This window comes from Wyeomyia smithii, chromosome 1 (assembly GCF_029784165.1).
Source record: "Wyeomyia smithii strain HCP4-BCI-WySm-NY-G18 chromosome 1, ASM2978416v1, whole genome shotgun sequence".
Classification (NCBI taxonomy): Eukaryota; Metazoa; Arthropoda; class Insecta; order Diptera; family Culicidae; genus Wyeomyia; species Wyeomyia smithii.
Genome location: NC_073694.1, coordinates 138,159,373 through 138,179,310, shown reverse-complemented (window position 1 = coordinate 138,179,310; position 19,938 = coordinate 138,159,373). Strand labels below are relative to the sequence as shown.

General features: G+C 38.1%; 3 protein-coding genes across 3 annotated transcripts in view; 2 read left to right on the top strand and 1 right to left on the bottom strand.

Annotated features, from left to right (window-relative positions):
• LOC129719011 (protein THEM6) overlaps positions 1 to 19,938 on the top strand; it is a 32,199-nt gene extending 12,261 nt beyond the window's left edge. Inside the window, exon 2 of the mRNA XM_055670318.1 lies at positions 19,329 to 19,938. Within this exon, the coding sequence (XP_055526293.1) occupies positions 19,329 to 19,925 (597 nt within the window). The 3' untranslated portion in view covers positions 19,926 to 19,938. The remainder of the gene's footprint in view (positions 1 to 19,328) is intronic.
• Positions 10,646 to 12,103, bottom strand: LOC129717228 (uncharacterized protein K02A2.6-like). The gene has a single exon (XM_055667084.1). The coding sequence runs from the start codon at positions 12,101 to 12,103 to the stop codon at positions 10,646 to 10,648; it is 1,458 nt and encodes a 485-aa protein (XP_055523059.1).
• LOC129719009 (nucleotide exchange factor Sil1) lies at positions 17,259 to 18,965 on the top strand. The gene is made up of 2 exons (XM_055670316.1): positions 17,259 to 17,628; positions 17,691 to 18,965. The coding sequence occupies exons 1-2, from the start codon at positions 17,514 to 17,516 to the stop codon at positions 18,905 to 18,907; spliced, it is 1,332 nt and encodes a 443-aa protein (XP_055526291.1). The 5' UTR covers positions 17,259 to 17,513; the 3' UTR covers positions 18,908 to 18,965.

The following is a 19,938-nucleotide window of genomic DNA, read 5'->3' as shown; positions in this document are numbered from 1 at the left end:
CGGGGAGAACTGACCCACCGCCACCCCCTCCCCACGCTACGCCAGTGGATAACTGATTGATTTCTGAAAAGGTATTTGTTTGACTTTCAATAGAACATAAGATCATCTTTTTAAGATTTTTTTTCGATTGATGAAGAAAATTCAATTTTTTAAAAAAATTAGACTATTATGAATGACCTCGTTATTTTTGAAGACAGCGTTTTAAAAACTTAAGCAAAAATGTGAGCCCATGAAAATCACAATTTTGTAGAAAGATAGAAAATTGCACAAAACCATAGAAAAAAGTTATAATGAAAAATGTGAATTTTTTGTCAAAGTTCGAAATATGACGTCATCTGAAGTGAGACAACAATAGGTTTGTTATATTCACTCTTCGTTGTCTTCATCATTGTTTGTTTCAATTTTTTGGCATAGTTTGTGAATCTTCTGGAATTCTTATGTGCGGCTGTTGTTTTTTCAATCAGTCGAAGAAACCGGGCCTCCATTTTGATCAATATCGATAATTTCAATGACAGAAACAAAAACTAGGATAATCTAGCTATCTTACGAGTACATGATATAACGTTCATCACAGAGAAATCTTTGAATAAACCTGAATCGAAAAATAAATAACCTAAATTGTAGCCATTCAGGCGCCATTTGGGTGCTGTGGGCAATCCACTGCAGAACAGATGCAAACTGCGTGAAATAGGTTCGAGGTGATTGAAATTAGAGATACTCGGAGAGAGTATAGCTAATTGCTAAAGTATTGCTCCCTCTCAGTATTTCTAATTGGAATAGTGTCCCTCGATTGGGAACATCAGTTGATTTTTGTTCAAGTATGCTTAATCAGTTCTATAATCTGAAAAAAAAAGTGATGACAGAGAAAAGGGTAGTGAACAAGTTAATATACTTATGTTTGTATTTAATTTTACACATTTCGAGTTTTGCTCGTCAATGCAGGCTGTTAAATTGCTTAAAATAGGTTCGCTACCCTACCTATGTTTGTACAGTCAGGTTTCTCTTATGCGCGAGGTACCTCGTGAAAAAACCGCGTCAATTCAAAAATCCTCGTGAAAAACGTGGTATTTAAACAAATCTGCGTGAAGTAAACCATAAAAAAAAGATATAGAAAAATATAGACAAAAAACCCGACACGCTCTTCGCTCAGTATTTAAGTGTCCTCATTTACGGTCATTTCTGATTTTTCGGAGGCCGGAAGTTTTTCTTCGTCTTTTTCCATTTTCTCCTAGAAAGGTATAGCAATCACTGAAAAAACCAAAGGTATAAAAGAGCTCCAAAGGGTCGAATCTCGTATATCAATCGACTTAGTTTGACAAGCTGAGCATTTTCTGTATGTGTGTGTGTATTAGGGTGGGGAATCGTTATATGTAAAAACGCCAATATCTCAGCCCCCCGATAAGATATCAAGGATCTTTTTTCATGTAAATTTTCGTCTTGAATTTCGCTTTGTAATAAAAATTTCACTTGATCAAAAAATTATTTTATATGTGTTTTGAAGGGTTTTATCTGAAAATTATAAGAAAAATTCACTTTTTTGTGATGTTCAATGGGCTCTGTAAGTCGAATAATTGAATGTGATGCTGAACCAAACCATGCAAAATATTCAAAACTAATCCCACAAAAATAAAAAAATATATGAAAAAACTTAGGAATCGAACAGATTTGAAAAAAGTGCAAAAGAGTGGTTTTGTAGCTTAAAAAAGTCATTTTTTCATAAATCACGTTTGGGCAACCTAAGAACGATTTTTTAGAAAGTCGAAATGTTCTACAAAAATGCTATAAATAACATTATCTCTCAATTAAGGGCTGAGCATCTTGACATTTTCAACATCGATTTCTTTTGGGACAGCCTATTGAACATGTAGTTCGAAGGTTAAGAAAAGAAACTTGTTCAGAAAACTTTTTGAATTCACTCGTTTTGCCAAAGATGGCATGACTGATTTCAACAATCTTAGTTTTAAATTGGAGGTTCAGTTGCTCTATTGGTTCCCATCAGTGGTGGGCACCGCTAAACGAAAATTTAGCGACGCTAATCGCTAAGCCGCTAACCGGAAAATTTAGCTCGATAATCGCTAAACGCTAAACGCTAAACCCACATTAGCGGAACTTTCGCTACTCGCTAATCGCTAACTTTTTAATATGTAAATAGTCATATCGGTATATTTATTGCTCGTGTTTTGTAAGATTTGGACCACTTTTGGATCTTTTTTGGTTAAACAATCGAAAACAATTACTTTGTAAAGCCAAGTATTTACAATAAGAGGTTCACGAAACGGTATTCATATTTGATTTTGTAAAAACAAGAATAACAAAAGTTATTTAGCTTGCATTGAAAATAGATACTCTTCGGAATGTTTTCATAAAAATTCAATTATTATCTGAATCGAAAAAGTAGAACCAAAGTTGTCATAATTTCAAGCGCATTGCAATTTACCAAAGTTCTTGGTGTGCCGAAAATTTAATCTAGACCTTGTGCTTGTTCTTCAAAATGCTCCTGTGGCTTGTACGATAACTGGAACTCCATTCTAGGGTAAAAAAACTGACAAAAGTAACTTTCGCAGTAAAGTATGTTCATCTTTCGAATCAATTTACGTACGCTATCAGCAATCCACAGTTTTTCTAAATATTTCTATTGGCGCTTCTCTACAAAATTTAGCGAATTAGCGATTAGCGTTTCGAAGGCCAAAATTTTAGCGACGCTAACAGTTTCGCTAACCAGCTCAAAAATTAGCGAAACCGCTAAATCGCTGACTGAATTTTAGCGTCGCTAATTAGCGAATTAGCGGAATGGTGCCCACCACTGGTTCCCATTTCATTTAATTATAACACTGGTTGACAAAATCGAAAAATATGCTGCTCTAAAGCTCACAATAGTTGCTCTAGAAAAAAAAAAATCACAGGGAATGCTATAATTTTTCATTTTTTCTTAGTTTGACCTTCGGGGTCACACTTGTGTTGACTAGCAATGGGCAAGATCGATCCGATTTTAGCTAAAGCGATCTTTTCTAGTCGTTTTATCGATTTTTTGAATCGATTTCTCTGCGCGCGATCCTCTGCTGAATCGATCCTTTGGATGGCAAGATCGTTTTTTTCCGCCTGAAAAATAAATGCGTGCAAAACGGATTGAAAACAATAGTGATTGCATTTATTGTTGCTAACGTAATCTGCGGCCGAATTCCGAGAACACTTTTCTTTGAAGAGAAGAAAATTTCTTTATTGGTAGTATACGAAGTTTTATTCTTCTCTCCGAAGAAGTGTGTGCTCGGAATTCAGACACTGAACTGAAAAATGTGTCAATTTTTTTGGCGTATTGTGCACGCAGCCCATTTTGACGTTTTCTGTAGGTCAGGGAAGCTGGATAACCTTGTCGTCAAGTTGAGAAAGAAAAATCCGCAGCCAAATTAAGTCCCTTCAGTATTTTTAACGCAGTAACCATTTTTTGCCTTTGTAAACGCGACATCAATAGACAAACCCGTATGAAATTTGGCTAATACGCATGCGTTGTGAAATATATCAAGGACTAGGGGTGGGTGAAACGGCTCTTTTGCAAGAGCGGCTCTAAACCGACTCATGGTTCACAATGATTCACGAGCGTTGACAGTTCGTGTTGTCTCAAAAACTTCGGGTTCGCGCGAACCAAACAGTTCTGGTGCGCCCAAAGAACCGTGGTTCTTTTTCGTGAGCCGTTCGTTCTTTCGCTCTTTCCTAAGAACCGGTTCATATGAACGGCTCGTGAGCCGTTCGCCCATCCCTTTCGAGGATGAAAAGAACGACGAGACAAGTTTGCACCTCGAACTGAATATAAATTACCAGACCACAAGACCGTCTCGAAAGTTTGACGTATATTGTATACAATCATTACTATCTGATTGGTGTACATTGGGGTGGCAATGGAAATTGACTTTGACAGTTTTATTTAGTAGTGTTAAAAATTTCGCCTTCACGAACAGTTAGCAAAATTTCGATTTTTTTGATAACACCCGACCTCGACGTTTTATACATTTCTAATAACCAGTTCACATGATGTAATATCGCCCATCTTGATTTCAAATCCATACTCCAAATTTTCCGTGAAAACTAGATGTATGTATGTTTCAAGATACGCGATATCACGTGATATCTGCTATAGTGTGAACAAGGCATAAGACATTCGGCACAAAAAAAAACTATTACAAACTGTGCTTTTCTTCATAAGTCGAGAGAGTGAAATTTAGACCAAATACTCATGAATTCCGATTTAGCTGAAGTTTTGCATTGCATTGGATATTGATTTTACCATTTTGGATATTAGCCAACTTTATTCATATTTGCTACCTCTGCAAGTGCACTTTTTGAAAATTGGCCTCCGTAGGGACGTTGTTTACTATCGTTGTGGGTGTTTACTATCAAGCACCAATTTTTTAATGTAGGTAGAAAAGGCATAAGCGCTTATTTTTCAACTATGAGTAGCGGGGTACTCGTTAACTCAAATATTGCAAAAGTTGAATTGAATGGTCGTGTATATGCCGTGCTGTATTCTGTTTTGCATGGTGTCGCGCTCGCCATTTTTGTTTATTTGAGTTTGTTCTGCGGATGTTCCGACTTTTTTAAGAATTGGGTTGTTCAGCTATATCAGTTTTTCATATCATCTGAATGATCTGAATTTTCCAAGTAAAACGTGATTTAAAAAAAATTCTATCATCGTCCTTCGCTTTTTAAATCACGATTTAAAACTTCTTGAAATCTGCTCGAAACCGCTACAATGAAAGTTCGCCCATCTACCAACCGTCATTGTAACGATTTAGAGCGAATTTTTATTTTTCATTCAAAAACCGAAGGAAAATGAGATAGTTTTAAAAAATCACGTTTTGCTTTAAAAAATTACACTCTTTTGTATGATATATAAAAATCGGAAATCCGTGAATAACTAAACAACCCAATTAGAGTCAGGTTTTTAAGCGGTTTTTTTATACGCGGATATTTTTACGAGTTTTTTTACGCGGATTTTTGAGTTAACGCGGTTTTTTTACGCGGATTTTTGAATTAACGCGGTTTTTTGAATTCACGCGTTTTTTTACGCAACACCACGCTAATTCAAAACAATTTTTGCGAATTTCCGAATTAACGTGGGTTTGGAACCAGAAACGTTTAAGTGTTTATCTAGTAAAAGACTTAGTCCAAAAAATGCCCTCCGCCCACCGAAAGATCCGGAATGACCGTCAAAGAGGACAATTTTAAATACTGGTTCTAGAGCGTCTCGGGTTTTTTTCTAAAGCTCTTCTTGCTGGACTACTTTACGCGGATTTAAAAAAAAAACGTGTTTTTTTACGCGGATTTTTAAATTAGCGCGGTTTTTTACGCGGGTTTTTGAATGAGCGCGTTTTTTTACGCGGATTTTCGAATTACCGCGGTTTTTATGCGTTTGCTTCCGAGGTACGCATCCCCCGCGTAAAAAAAAACCTGACTGTATACAGGTTTGGATTGCTTTTAGTGCATCCGAAACAATAGACCATTTCACGAACTGACAGGTGTCACGGATCCTGCTGATGTTTTTGATGCTTTCACGTGCATTATGTCAGCGGTTCCAAACTTTCTGTCAAAATTTCGCTCATGAATTAAGTTCCCAAACGTCTCGTGAAATGGTCTATGGGATGAGCGACAACGAAAACTTTTAGTAGAAAAAAAAAACGCTAAGAGTACACGCGGTTAAAGAAGATGGCAATAAACTAAAAAAGCCGTATCGTTAGTAAATGTTGTGTACGAAAACTCGATGAACATGATTAATAAACCAGAAAACGCAAACAAAACAAAATCTCCATAAATATAGCCAAAAAAGTCGTAAAAAGCTTATACCGAACAAAAATCGATTTTTTGTTAAATCTATTTTTCAGGCTCGATTTTTTTATGAATCGATTTTATTAATTTTGATTAATCGATGCAGGAGAATCGATTTTTGTTCGAAGATCGCCCAGACCAATGTAATCGGACTTTTATTCTAACCATTATGTGTTAAATTGTAAAAATATTGAAAGTCTATTCTATCAAAGATTACACGACTTATTTAAAAAAAAAAACAGCTGTCAAACGAACAGGTTGTTTCTTAAACTTACAAAGAAACAAAATCCAAAGGCTGTTTAAAACTAGCTTCTTTGATCAAAGTTAGAAATTAGGAGTCATTATGATAGAAAGACTATTTATTTAGTACATTACGTCAAATTTCAAATACTATGCTCCAATTATTCAATATTCTAAAATCCAAAGAGTGGATATACCTTTATTGGATTATATTTAGCAATTGAAGGATGTTTTCCAGAAACCGGAAGCCGCAAATTCGGATTTCAAAATGAAGTATGGAGTTGATTCCTGGCTTCTGAGTATCATTCCGGGTACTGAAAAACTCACATTGCGTAATTTTAGTTTCTTTTAGACTGGTATCCAGAAACCGGAAACTACTGTTTAGTAATTTAAAATGGCATCTGAAGATGATTTCCGGCCTCCGGATATCATACCGCTACCCCAAATCGTATTGGATGATGTTTGTCACTTTAGGCTGTTGATCGGAAACTGTCGCCATCTTCGCCATCGAAATACCCAGATTAGGCAATTCGGCAATATTATGATGGATTTTATGATTTAATGATTATCAGGCAACCAGAAGTGGTCATCTGGATTAAAAATGGGGTTTGAGGTCGGATTCTGGCCACTGGGTAGAATCCAGGTTTCAAAAACCCATATTGATAGGTATTTGGCCATTCATTGGATGCCCCTTAGAAACGATCAGTAATATCAACTGCGTTGAAGAATTTCATTTTCAGTATTAAAGTATAAGTGAAAACATTTAATTATAAACTATTTGAAATCAACTGACTAAAGTTGACATAAACAATCTAAATATTTGTAAATATGAGTACAAATCGATTATACCACAATCGAAAACAAAATCGTATCATATATTTGAAAGAATTTAATGTTATTTGCATGTACACGAAGGTCGCTTTCTACGCGGTTTTTTTACGCGGTTTTTTTACGCAGATTCCGGAATTTACGCGGTTTTTTACGCGGATTCCGGAATTAACGCGGTTTTTTCGTGGATTCCGGAATTAACGCGTTTTTTTACGCGGATTCCGGAATTCACGCGGTATTTTTTTGCGTGGATTTCAGTTTCCCTTCACTCGGAATGCAGAATTAACGCTGTTTTTTTACGCGGATTCCGGAATTTACGCGGTTTTTTTTACGCGGATTCCGGAATTTACGTGGTATTTTTTGCGCGGATTTCGTTTTTCCCTTCACTCGGAATGCAGAATTAACGCTGATTTTCTTACGCGTATTCCGGAATTTACGCGGTTTTTTTACGCGGCACGTATCCCCCGCGTAAAAAGCGACTTTAGTGTATATGTGACAATTTATGTTCATATGTGTGTGAATGTTAATTTCAAATGTTCGGTATAGTTGTGCTGTTTGCTACCAACATTTTGTTGTTTAGAATGAATAACAAATCCAGCAGAAATCATCAAGGTGCATTTTTTAAGTGTTGGTGTAAATCTATTTTAACAAATAATAAGTTCGAATGAGGAAGGCTGGGTCTCACCGCTAGGTGGATTAATTTAGGTTTTAACTCAATATACACCTTGACGTTTTTGGTTCCCATCTCGCGTTATTTACAAAAATCGCGTAAAGATTTTTTAATCAACATGGTATCGTGTAGTCCGCGTGACAAATCACGGTAGTTCTAAAATCCGCGCAAAAAACGTGACTGCATTTGACTTTACACATTTCGATTACAGAGTGCAACAATTTTTTTGCCTCGGCTCCTATGTATGATTTTTCCATGTATTCTGACGCAAAAACAAATTTCCCCGAGTTTGAATACGTTTCACCTCAAGAGGCAACAGTGGCGTCATTTCGATTATTTGATAATTCGGAAATTTTCGTTGTTTTTTCGACGCCATTTTGTTTTAAAGCCAAATATCAAAATTCTAAGAGCTTGTCCACATATCAGCATTTTATTACCCATCTTTAAAAAAATAGATGCCCAAATGCCGAAAACTGAGCTCAAAACGGTGATTCTACGGAAACGGTTTTAGCATGGTTTTAGTATTTTGCACAAAGCGAAATAATATGGAGCATGTATGAACGTTAATGGTGATGCGCTAATATCTAAAAGTGGTAGTCAAATTATGTCTTATATTGAGTAAAACAGTCTCAGGAATCGATTGGTAAGTTTCTGATCCACGTAAAATGTCAGCAACATGTCAATTTTGTCCCAATTCCCCTACAATACTAAAATAGGTTCTTCTCGACGTTAGATTACTTTAAATAAAATCTTCTAATCATCTGTTTAATATAATATCAAGAGTGTAAGCGATACTCAGAGATACAATAACAATTTGTCTTCACATGATCCTCCTCCCCCTTATGGGCCATCATTGAGTTCAAATAAATAAAAAAAGTTTTAGGCAAATCATGAGAACTATTCTTGAGCAGCTTCTCTAGCAGGCGTGTTGTTAATCTTATGGGGGATTTATAACTGTTTTGTCACAGTTTGGGAGAATAACAAGATTTATACTAGCATTTTTTCAAGCATTTTTCCTATACATTTAGAAGTCACTGACAATGTTTTTCATGGTAAAATTATTGGCGGTAGTAAACTCAAAAGAACAATAAACATTACATTAAAAATGCCATGTTTAAATGGGTACAATAAAAAATATTGTCCATTCACTGTTCTCACCGAAAAAACATCGTAATATTTTGTACAGGTAAGCAATAATTCAGTCGAAGTATGCCTAATTGGCAATTTAACGCAAAACTAAAAACGACCGTGCGACTTTTTTAGAACGACCGTGCGATTTGAACTTTAGAACTAGGAAAATTATGATAGATTCAATTTTTAGCCAAGGCTGATATACACAGTAGACTGTTTTTCATGCGATTTTTGCGTAAAATGGATGTTCTTGGCGTCAAAAAGAATACACTTGGTTAGAAACTTTCAGCAGTATCTAGTAGACTGCTTATTGTCAAGAAAATACATATGAAATTGCAAATATATGAGATCCGGTTTCGTTTTTAATTTGAGGCTATGTTTTTACAAGAGTTGGTAGGTACATAGCGTGTTGTAATTGCATTTCCTTAATTTGAATCTACCGTTTAGTGAAAAAAAAATCTAATTTTTTTAAGTTTCCCGCTGCGTAAACTCGTGATAACTCACTGCAAATAGAATCTTGATAGGTTGAAATGCTGTCTACAAATCACCACCATTTTCACTGCAGCGGCAGCTGTCAGTCGAACCGTCGTTTTAATCGCCCATAGCTGCTTGATAAGCTATAGGGGAAAGTAGGCAAAGACGGACACTGCGGGTAAGATGGATGTGTTTTCATTTATTTCCGATGGTAAAGTGGTTAATTAGTCTTTCCTCGGTTTTCTAGTGCGAATCCAGCAAAATTTCGATGTTTCGATAGAGAGCTAGAATCGTTTGAAAAATTCACAGCCAGGTCGGGCAAGATGGACACACTAAGGTAGGGAAAGATGGACGCACGGATTTTCCAAGAATTTCCACATGTACACAACCGATATTGTGTACTATAGATGTTTACAAAGTACACCCGCAAGAGAAACCAGCAGATATTAATCACTTAGCAGTAAGAAAAGGCCATATAGGCCGTGATTTTTTGCCTTCATCCTAACCCACCCTCCCAAACTGTTCACGTGATTTATAGATGGACTCTAATAACGTAGAGTAGTGTATGGTCATCACTTTACACATAAATAAAAAGAATACGTAACATACTACATCTCTTTTGTGAGTGTTCACCTTTTTTATCGTAGTGTCCATCTTACCCACCCCAGCTGTCCGCCTTTCCCAACCATGTTAAGAAAACAGCAATTTGTAGTCATAGTTTTGAAGACACGAAACACATAAAACTTTGGGGAAGTTCACTAATACCGAAAATAATTATTGTTACGATTCATGGTAGGCGAGGTAACCCTTAAATAAAACACGAACCGTACTTAACAACAGATTAAAACTATTTATTAAACAACGAGGTACAATGAATATGCGTGCTACATTTTCGCGGTTAGAAAGGAAGTGACTATGATCGCGCGTTAACTTGCGTCAAACTGGATGACAGCTATCACTGTCACCAGAGAGCTTTAACTGCGATGTGGTGTTAGGGATGTCCACGCCTCCAACATCTCCCCTCTAATACAGCTGGTAAGGGTTGAACCGTTGCGGGGCCCTTCGTGTACGGGAAGAGCGACGAGGATCAATCAGCTGATTCGGCTTCGGTTGCAGATCTGAATTCGAATGACGAACTTGAAGACGAAGACGATGTCGGGTAAACAGGAACGACGAGTGTACATGCTGACCTTGAGTTTACAGGTGTAGACTGTGCAGATGGGTTAACGGCAGCGAGAATATCAATATTCCAACCGTCTTGCAGGATACACAGTGGTAACTGGCTGGTATTAGCTGCTACTGGCTGAGTGTGTGTGCTACGATCACGAATTTGGTTCACATGAGATCGTATCAGCTTGCGATCGTTAATCCAAACATTGAACATCACCTGATCAATACGTTCAACAATTTTACCTGGGTCCCAGTACCATTGATTTTTAACGAAGATTTTTGCATACACATAATTACCACGGCTATACTGACGTTTTACACCAAACTAACATCACTGTTCGGAGGGTTTGCGAGGCTGACAACTTTGTTAGAGTATGCACTGATCGGTACTGTCCACAGGGAGAATGCATCTAGTAGGTCAATACCAAGCAGATGAATTGGGTTTTCCACTACGTAAAACTGTCCTCGGCAATGATTGTTATTGATGGAGACGTCGCAGTCAAATTTGAAAAGAAGCTGCAAAGGGTCCCCTGTTGCAGTCGCTGCTTTTTCCTTAGCTGGCGATGTTGGCGGTTTGCCGATTTTCTCCCACGTTTGTTTGGAAACTATGCTGATGTCGGACCCAGTATCCAACTGTAACTGCACTTTAAAACCATTTAGGTGGGACTGAACGTAGTATCGTTTGCTGTTCACTGCATTTACTGATAGGCTTACCGTTTTTGTTTTGAATCTCTCTGACGGTCTGATTTTATGGTGTGTTGCTTTTGGACTTCGTTTCGCACTGGAACAATAACCTTCACGGTGCCCAATTGTATCACAATCATTGCACTTGTGATTTTTGTGGAGACAATCTCTGACGAAGTGCATTCCACCACAACACCAACAAGGTATAGCTGGTAGATTTTTAATTTTGTTCGTATTGTTTCGTGCTGGAAGTCTCGACGAGCGATTTGGAAACTGCTGCTTACGGTTGATATACTGTACTGATGATGATGGTACAGATTCTATCATTGCTGTGCCCCGCTTTAAACACAATAAACGTTGGCAGTCTTCCGAAAGATGTTCTAAGGTGACATCGCTGCGCTCCTCAATTTTGGAAAGCAGTCGTGTACGTACCTCACTATCTCCCTCTGATTTTAGTCCGCAAACAAACATAAGGCACTTGAACTGCTCCTCGGTGAGTTTGCTGAGCTCGAATACAACGCAGGTTTTGTTCATCCGACATGCATATGTGACGTAGTCTTCGGAAGGTTGTTTTGATATCTGCAGGCAGCGATAGCGCTTACTGACTATAGATTCAGCCGCACCGAAAAGCGATTTCAGTTTTGTGACTGTTGTTGTGAATGGAAAGTCCTTCGGAGCTTTAGGCAAAATGAAGCTGATGTAACGTTCATGTTCTGCCGTTCCCATTTTTCGCATAAGCAAGCGAACTTTTGCTTCCTCGTCTAATCGCGCCGCATCTTTTTCGAAAAGATCATTATACCGAGCGTACCAGGCAGCGAAGGTGATGTTGTCTTCCGGACTGTAGCGAAATTCCTTGATGTTATTCGCTAGCGAGTCGAGAATTATTTCAGGGTTTGGTGAAACCTGAACATGAATAGACGACATAATGTTCCGAAAGAAATCCTGCTGCTGGTGCATTAGCTGCTGCTGTTGCTGCTGCATAAAGAGCTGCTGCTGCTGCACTAATTGCTGGAAGAACTGGGCGTATGCATTATCCGGAGCGGGCTGACTGGCTGGATTCGGAGTGTTGTGCAAATTATTCTGCTGCATTCCGGGATACTGATGGTCTGCTGCTGCTTGCAAGAACCGTTGGAACTGATTGTCTCCTGGTTTCGGCTGCTCCCTTTGGGGTTATGTTTAGCTGAACCCCGTCTTCTGATACACGTGAGTGACGGAATTGCATTGAATAATATAATTCCGCGTTCAACAACTCGTCGCCACTGTTACGATTCGTGGTAGGCGAGGTAACCGATGAATAAAACACGAACCGTACTTAAAAACAGATTAAATCTATTTATTAAACAACGAGGTACAATGAATATGCGTGCTACATTTTCGCGGTTAGAAAGGAAGTGACTATGATCGCGCGTTAACTTGCGTCAAACTGGATGACAGCTATCACTGTCACCAGAGAGCATTAACTGCGATGTGGTGTTAGGGATGTCCACGTCTCCAACAATTATGACAACAAATGATCTTAAGTTTTAATTTGTATGACTACTGCGATCTAAATAGCAATAACTGAGTAATTATTAAGGTTAAACCGCAGACAGACGTCCAAGCTGAGTTCCAAACTTGTGTTAAGATTTTTATAGTAGCAATTCGTAACCAGATAGCGCTACCAGTGACGCCAGCCTCTAACACCAGCGAAAAAAAAGTATTGTAGCGATAAGGTCACCAGGCGGCGCTAGTATCCAAGTGATTTATAACGCAATTCTCTTCGAAAATTTACACGGAATTTTCTATCAATTTTGTTCTTGTTTGGACTTTCCCCTAAATCATTGTAATAGACCTCTCCAATCGTGCATGTATTGGTGCCCTTTACATCGTGTAAGTCGGATTGAAAATGAGGCCAACAGTGTGCTGTCAAAATGCCTGCATTGATTGCAAAATTTTCATTTTCTTTCCCTGACTTGAAACATAATTTATTCCTACGCGGATTGTGTGATTTGTTTACGAATAGTATCTTACAAAATGAATATTTGATTTCCAGTACCGAGCAACTCAAAATAGACTATATTTTTCGATTTGCTTAAAACCTCGGTAGAGTTAAGCAAGAATCATTTATGAGGCAAACAATCCGAGTTTAGTGTGCGTGACTGAACTGTCAGAAAGCTCTATGGGCAGTGTTGCCACATTTTCATCTGTACTGGGAGCTGCAAAAAATTTTTTCATCTGTACTATTTCCGGGAAAAATCAGTACCACTGGCCAAAAGTTTTTTTTATATTTAATCAGCTTCAACGTAAATTGTTTACCGAGCCATTGTGGTTCAATCTCCTGAAAATTCAGCAAAAAAAACAATAAAACCCATAATGCAGCAACACTACCGATATTTCGGATATTTTGTTCCAACATTTTAGTTTGTTTAAATCGAAATTTACGAAAAAATGTAACAACCGATGTTTTTTAACCGAGTGGTGTCATTCTCGGCAGCAAATTACCGAGATTTGGCAGTAAATTCTAAGTGCGTGGATTGCAAGATCGCATTCATTGTATCGTTGCAGAGTCGGCCAAAAAATTTAGTCTAATCCTTTCTAGCCAGCTAAAAAATCTGTACTTATCTGTACTTTTTCTCTAAATCTGTAATCTGTACGGTACAGAATCTGTACCGAAAAAACCGAGAAAATCTGTTCGGCTGCTCCCTTTGGGGTTATGTTTAGCTGAACCCCGTCTTCTGATACACGTGAGTGACGGAATTGCATTGAATAATATAATTCCGCGTTCAACAACTCGTCGCCACTGTTACGATTCGTGGTAGGCGAGGTAACCGATGAATAAAACACGAACCGTACTTAAAAACAGATTAAATCTATTTATTAAACAACGAGGTACAATGAATATGCGTGCTACATTTTCGCGGTTAGAAAGGAAGTGACTATGATCGCGCGTTAACTTGCGTCAAACTGGATGACAGCTATCACTGTCACCAGAGAGCATTAACTGCGATGTGGTGTTAGGGATGTCCACGTCTCCAACAATTATGACAACAAATGATCTTAAGTTTTAATTTGTATGACTACTGCGATCTAAATAGCAATAACTGAGTAATTATTAAGGTTAAACCGCAGACAGACGTCCAAGCTGAGTTCCAAACTTGTGTTAAGATTTTTATAGTAGCAATTCGTAACCAGATAGCGCTACCAGTGACGCCAGCCTCTAACACCAGCGAAAAAAAAGTATTGTAGCGATAAGGTCACCAGGCGGCGCTAGTATCCAAGTGATTTATAACGCAATTCTCTTCGAAAATTTACACGGAATTTTCTATCAATTTTGTTCTTGTTTGGACTTTCCCCTAAATCATTGTAATAGACCTCTCCAATCGTGCATGTATTGGTGCCCTTTACATCGTGTAAGTCGGATTGAAAATGAGGCCAACAGTGTGCTGTCAAAATGCCTGCATTGATTGCAAAATTTTCATTTTCTTTCCCTGACTTGAAACATAATTTATTCCTACGCGGATTGTGTGATTTGTTTACGAATAGTATCTTACAAAATGAATATTTGATTTCCAGTACCGAGCAACTCAAAATAGACTATATTTTTCGATTTGCTTAAAACCTCGGTAGAGTTAAGCAAGAATCATTTATGAGGCAAACAATCCGAGTTTAGTGTGCGTGACTGAACTGTCAGAAAGCTCTATGGGCAGTGTTGCCACATTTTCATCTGTACTGGGAGCTGCAAAAAATTTTTTCATCTGTACTATTTCCGGGAAAAATCAGTACCACTGGCCAAAAGTTTTTTTTATATTTAATCAGCTTCAACGTAAATTGTTTACCGAGCCATTGTGGTTCAATCTCCTGAAAATTCAGCAAAAAAAACAATAAAACCCATAATGCAGCAACACTACCGATATTTCGGATATTTTGTTCCAACATTTTAGTTTGTTTAAATCGAAATTTACGAAAAAATGTAACAACCGATGTTTTTTAACCGAGTGGTGTCATTCTCGGCAGCAAATTACCGAGATTTGGCAGTAAATTCTAAGTGCGTGGATTGCAAGATCGCATTCATTGTATCGTTGCAGAGTCGGCCAAAAAATTTAGTCTAATCCTTTCTAGCCAGCTAAAAAATCTGTACTTATCTGTACTTTTTCTCTAAATCTGTAATCTGTACGGTACAGAATCTGTACCGAAAAAACCGAGAAAATCTGTACATTTTCAGATAAATCTGTACAGTTGGCAACAGTGTCTATGGGACACCGCCGCTAATTTTTGCTAATAAACCACACCAGTGAGCGCAACTGTTTGTATATTGCCATCTATTAAAAAATTACTGAAACTATCGTTTTTTTCATTCACACCAGAACTAGATGTCGTTACTTGGCTAAGAGTATTAGAGCGGTTCATCGTCAGATGTAAATGTTAAAACTTGATAGCAAAGAGCTAGAACAATTTTTTTTTTTGCTTCCATTAGAGCCCCCAGAAATCCTGAACTTATCAGAAGTCAATTACTGGTGACTCTGCTTATCGCATTGCATTTTAAATTTGAATGAAGATTTCTAAAAGATAACTTGCTTTTTGCAACCTTGTACCACCTTAATGAATATTGTGCGCATTCGCTTTCAACCAGAGTTGGCAGTGTGACTTTGCACTCGTATCCAAGTGAGTTTTAAAACTTGCTTGCACATTTATTTTCGGTTGCCAGGAACCCTACTAACAGTGCATTACAGTTGAGTTAGATTTGAGTTTGAATCCTGCATAACAACAATTGCATAAAAATCGAACTGCGATGAAATTCGCGCCGCGTCTGCTGCAACAGTTTCTTGCATTGTTCTTTGAAAGCATAAATTCGATCTAAAAACAAAACTCATCGCGTCACATCATCGCCTGCATCGTTGGATACATCGTGCACTGCATGCATTGCACGCATTAAAACTCAATCGATCAGAGTGTGCGGTGCAAAAAAAACTCAAACTATCGAGATTCAATTCAGGAAAAGTGTTACCACAGACAGACGTCCAAGCAAGAACAAAATTGATCGAAAATTCTGTGTAAATTTTCAAAAAGAATCGCGTTATAAATCACTTGTATACTAGTGGCGCCTGGTGACCTTATCGCTACAATACATTTTTTTTTCGCTGGTGTATGAGTCTGGCGTCACTGGTAGCGCTATCTGGTTACGGATTGCTACTTTAAAAATCTTTACACAAGTTTGGAACTCAGCTTGGACGTCTGTCTGCGGTGTTACTTAGTTCAACTTTGCACGAGTTCATGCCATTTCTGCTTTCAACCACACGGCTCTGGTCCTAATTTTGGTAGTAAGACGCAATGGAGTTATATAGGAAAAACATGTGGTTTGATAAAAGTAGATTGCGTTTAGTGAAAGCAAGTACTAGAAAGTTAGAATAAAATGTATAGAAGACATTTGATAGCTGTATTGTCGGTCAATGACAAAATACTCGGTGAAATTTCGATTTTACTACCATTGAAAAAGCGCCATCTCTTGCTATTGGACATTTTTTCAGGTTTGTTGGGTTGATTTTCTGCAACGATTCGGTTTTCTACAATTTTTACAAGATTCTGCTGTTGTAATCTTATTTCTAACAATTCAAACTGCTCAATTATGTTCTAGCTTGAATAGTTTACATCACTTTTCCAAAGCATTTTTAAACTTCATAGCATGATGTATTAACACTACTCATCATGCTTTATCTAGGGGTGACATCGCGCATTTCGTTTCGAGTAACTCGAACAAAATTAAATTATCTCTGGTGGGCGTTATGTTTAATTTTTCGTATTTTTTCGACTTTGCGGGTTAGATGAGCCCAAGGACAAATGACAATGACAGCTCCTTTTGAGCTTAAAGCAAAACTGGCAGTATGTCGAAAATAGCGAAAATCGCTCAAATCGAGCTGCACAATGCCACCCCAGCTTTTTACGCGCCATAATGGCGGACACCATAATGGAAAATTTGTAATATTTTACCTACCCTTTTGACAACTCTGCTTACGTCAGTTTGACTTTCTATGTACTGCACAATTAAAACAATAAATCTGGCAACATTAGTGTTGCCAAAACTCCAGAAATCACGAAACTGACGTAAGCAGAGAGGTTTGCAAATTACGAGCACGCATTATAGCACCCGCCATTATGGTGCGTAAAAAGCTGGATAGTTTATATAGACGAAAATGAAATCATTGACACCCTGTGCTAATGCCGCAGCCGCATTTGTTGTACGCAAGTTGTTTGAACCTCGAATACAAGCTCTTATCTTACTGACAACCGGCTACCGGAGAAAATGGTTTGCATGTGTGTGCCATGAAATTCAAATTAACCAAAATACTGACGTGTAGGAGAGGGTGAAGACATTGGAGACTAAACATTGCACAGCTTTTACTAAACGATTGCAAAACAGTTCATATCGTTTATCAATCGTAACACACATCGTGAAACGCGGAATTTTGTTGTCATCGAATAATGATAAAATAAAATAAAAGCAAAAGATATAAAAAAATCGAAAATGCAATTGAAAGCTGCTATTTTTATACTCGTTGGTTTGACTACGGCATCCAATGGAAACGTAAATAACAGCTCTAGGTTTGTGGCCACTCGAGAATGGCAAGAAATTGCAGAAGGTATGCCTCAACATTATCTATGGTATCGATAAGGGTAACTAACGAGCATTTTTTTAACAAAGGTCAATCAATTCCGGAAGGTCTCCATGTACGCATTAATCTTTCAACTGGTAAAAAAGAAGCAAAACTGCTGGAAAAAGATACGAACAACACACAATCATCACTATCCACCGTCGCAGGTGCCGATTTACTGGATCATGGAACTCAGCTTCCGACGTCAAACATAGACAAACTTAAGGAAGCGTTACAAAACATACCTGCAGATAAGTTTGAGCTTGATGAAAAGGAGCTGAAGAAAGTCAAGGCAAATTATAAGACTTATGACCAGATCAAGCAGTATCTGAAGGAAGCCAATTTGGACGTCAAAAGCGACGGCGATATATTAAAAAAATTGATCAAGCGTTTCGAAGAATTACACAAATCTAAAGATCCCACTGAAACTAAAGTAAGAGAAGAACTCGATAATTTATTTGAAGACTTGCAGTATTTGGTTCATCAGATAGATAATGCTGTCGAGTTTATCAATTATAAAGGAATAGAGAAAATTATATGGCCCTGTCTGAATCAAACGGAATCATCGCTTCGAATACATGGTTTCAAACTCTTTGGGACAATTGCACAAAACAATCCCAAAGCTAAAATTGCATTGTTTGAGCGAAACGGGGGTGCTATTTTACTGACCAAAATTTCCCAAACGACGAAATCTGATGAACTTTCAGCTGGACTTTATGCCTTTGGTAGTTTAGTTCGTAAATTCCCCCATGCTTTAACAGAACTTCTTACGCCACAAGGCTACAGTCTACTGTTCGACGTTCTTGGCAAAAATGTGGGACTACGGGTAAAGGTGAAAATTGTACGGTTAATATCAGACTTAGTGCAAGATTATGAACATGCCTTGTCAAGCAAAGAACCAGACCCGATAATGAAGGAACGCTATCAATCAACAAATTTAAAGGAGAGTCTGCTCAAGGTCGACTACTGCCGGCGAGCTGCCGAATTTTTCCATCAAAACAAAGCTGGGCTTTTGCAGGACGAATCTATGTCCGAGGAAGTAATTAGTGCTCTGCGCAGTATTAGTCCTAATCTCTGTCACGAAGTATGGTCTGGTTGTGCTCTGTTCCGGCATACCTTATTGGTGCTTAGAAATAATTTAGACACACGGCTGGACGAGAGGAGCGGCGATTCGGGCGGTGCTGTCTATCTGAGAGAAATTCAGCATACTATCGATCAATTTGTGGAGGAACTGTATGGAAGGGAGAGAAGAAAAGATGAGCTGTGATGAGATGACAAACCGCTAGCGAAACTGCAATTATAAATATAACTTATGTTGCTGAAAACACCAAAAAACACAAAAAATCTTAATGAAAATTTGAGAAAACATAGGGGCCTGTACACTAGAATTTATAATTCAAATGAAACTTAATCTGAAGATTCAGTTACGAAGAGAATTACCTCAGAAACAGTTAGTTCCGTACTTCTCCGATTTTAATGATACTTTTCTCGATATTTTGTAACGTTCACCCCCTTCGTAGTTCGGTTTGTGGGAGAAGTCCTGCAAGTAGATGTGATGCTCGTACTTGAGTATTCAAAACACGTTCGAATTCGAATGTTTATATTACTGACTGAATTTATCAGCAATAAATACTGTACCTACTACTACTACGTACTCGATTTTTAATGAGATGTTTTATTATTTACAGATGCTTTGCGAACTGTTAGTCGCCCTGTTGGTACTATACGTCATCTGGGATGTCAACTATTTTATTCGTTGTGTAGTCACTCTTGGCTACGGAATGTTATTCCAGCGAAAGCGCAAAGTGACCGATCAGACCACAATCTACGGATTCTGCACAACTCAGGATGTGGATATTTTTATACGACACATGAACAATGCTAGATATATTAGAGAGTTGGATTTTGCTCGGTTTCATTTCTACGGACTGACTGGTATCTACGGTAAAATAAAGGCGCAGGGTGGAGGAGCCGTACAAGGTGCCTCCAGTGTACGTTACCGCCGTACGATTCCTATCTTCAACGCTTATAAAATTACAACACGCCTGGTCTGGTGGGACGACAAAGCAATTTACTTGGAGCAACAGTTCGTTACGTTGGCCGACGGTTTTGTACGTGCTGTCGCGATGTCCAAGCAGTGTGTTACCAAGATTAACGTTTTAGAACTAATGAAGGAATTACCAGGAGTTGATGAGCAGCCGCCGATGCCCACCGAACTGAAGCAGTGGTTGGAGTCAATTGAAACTTCCAGCCAGAAACTAAGAAAAGAACTTTCGAATAAATAAATTAATTTCACAA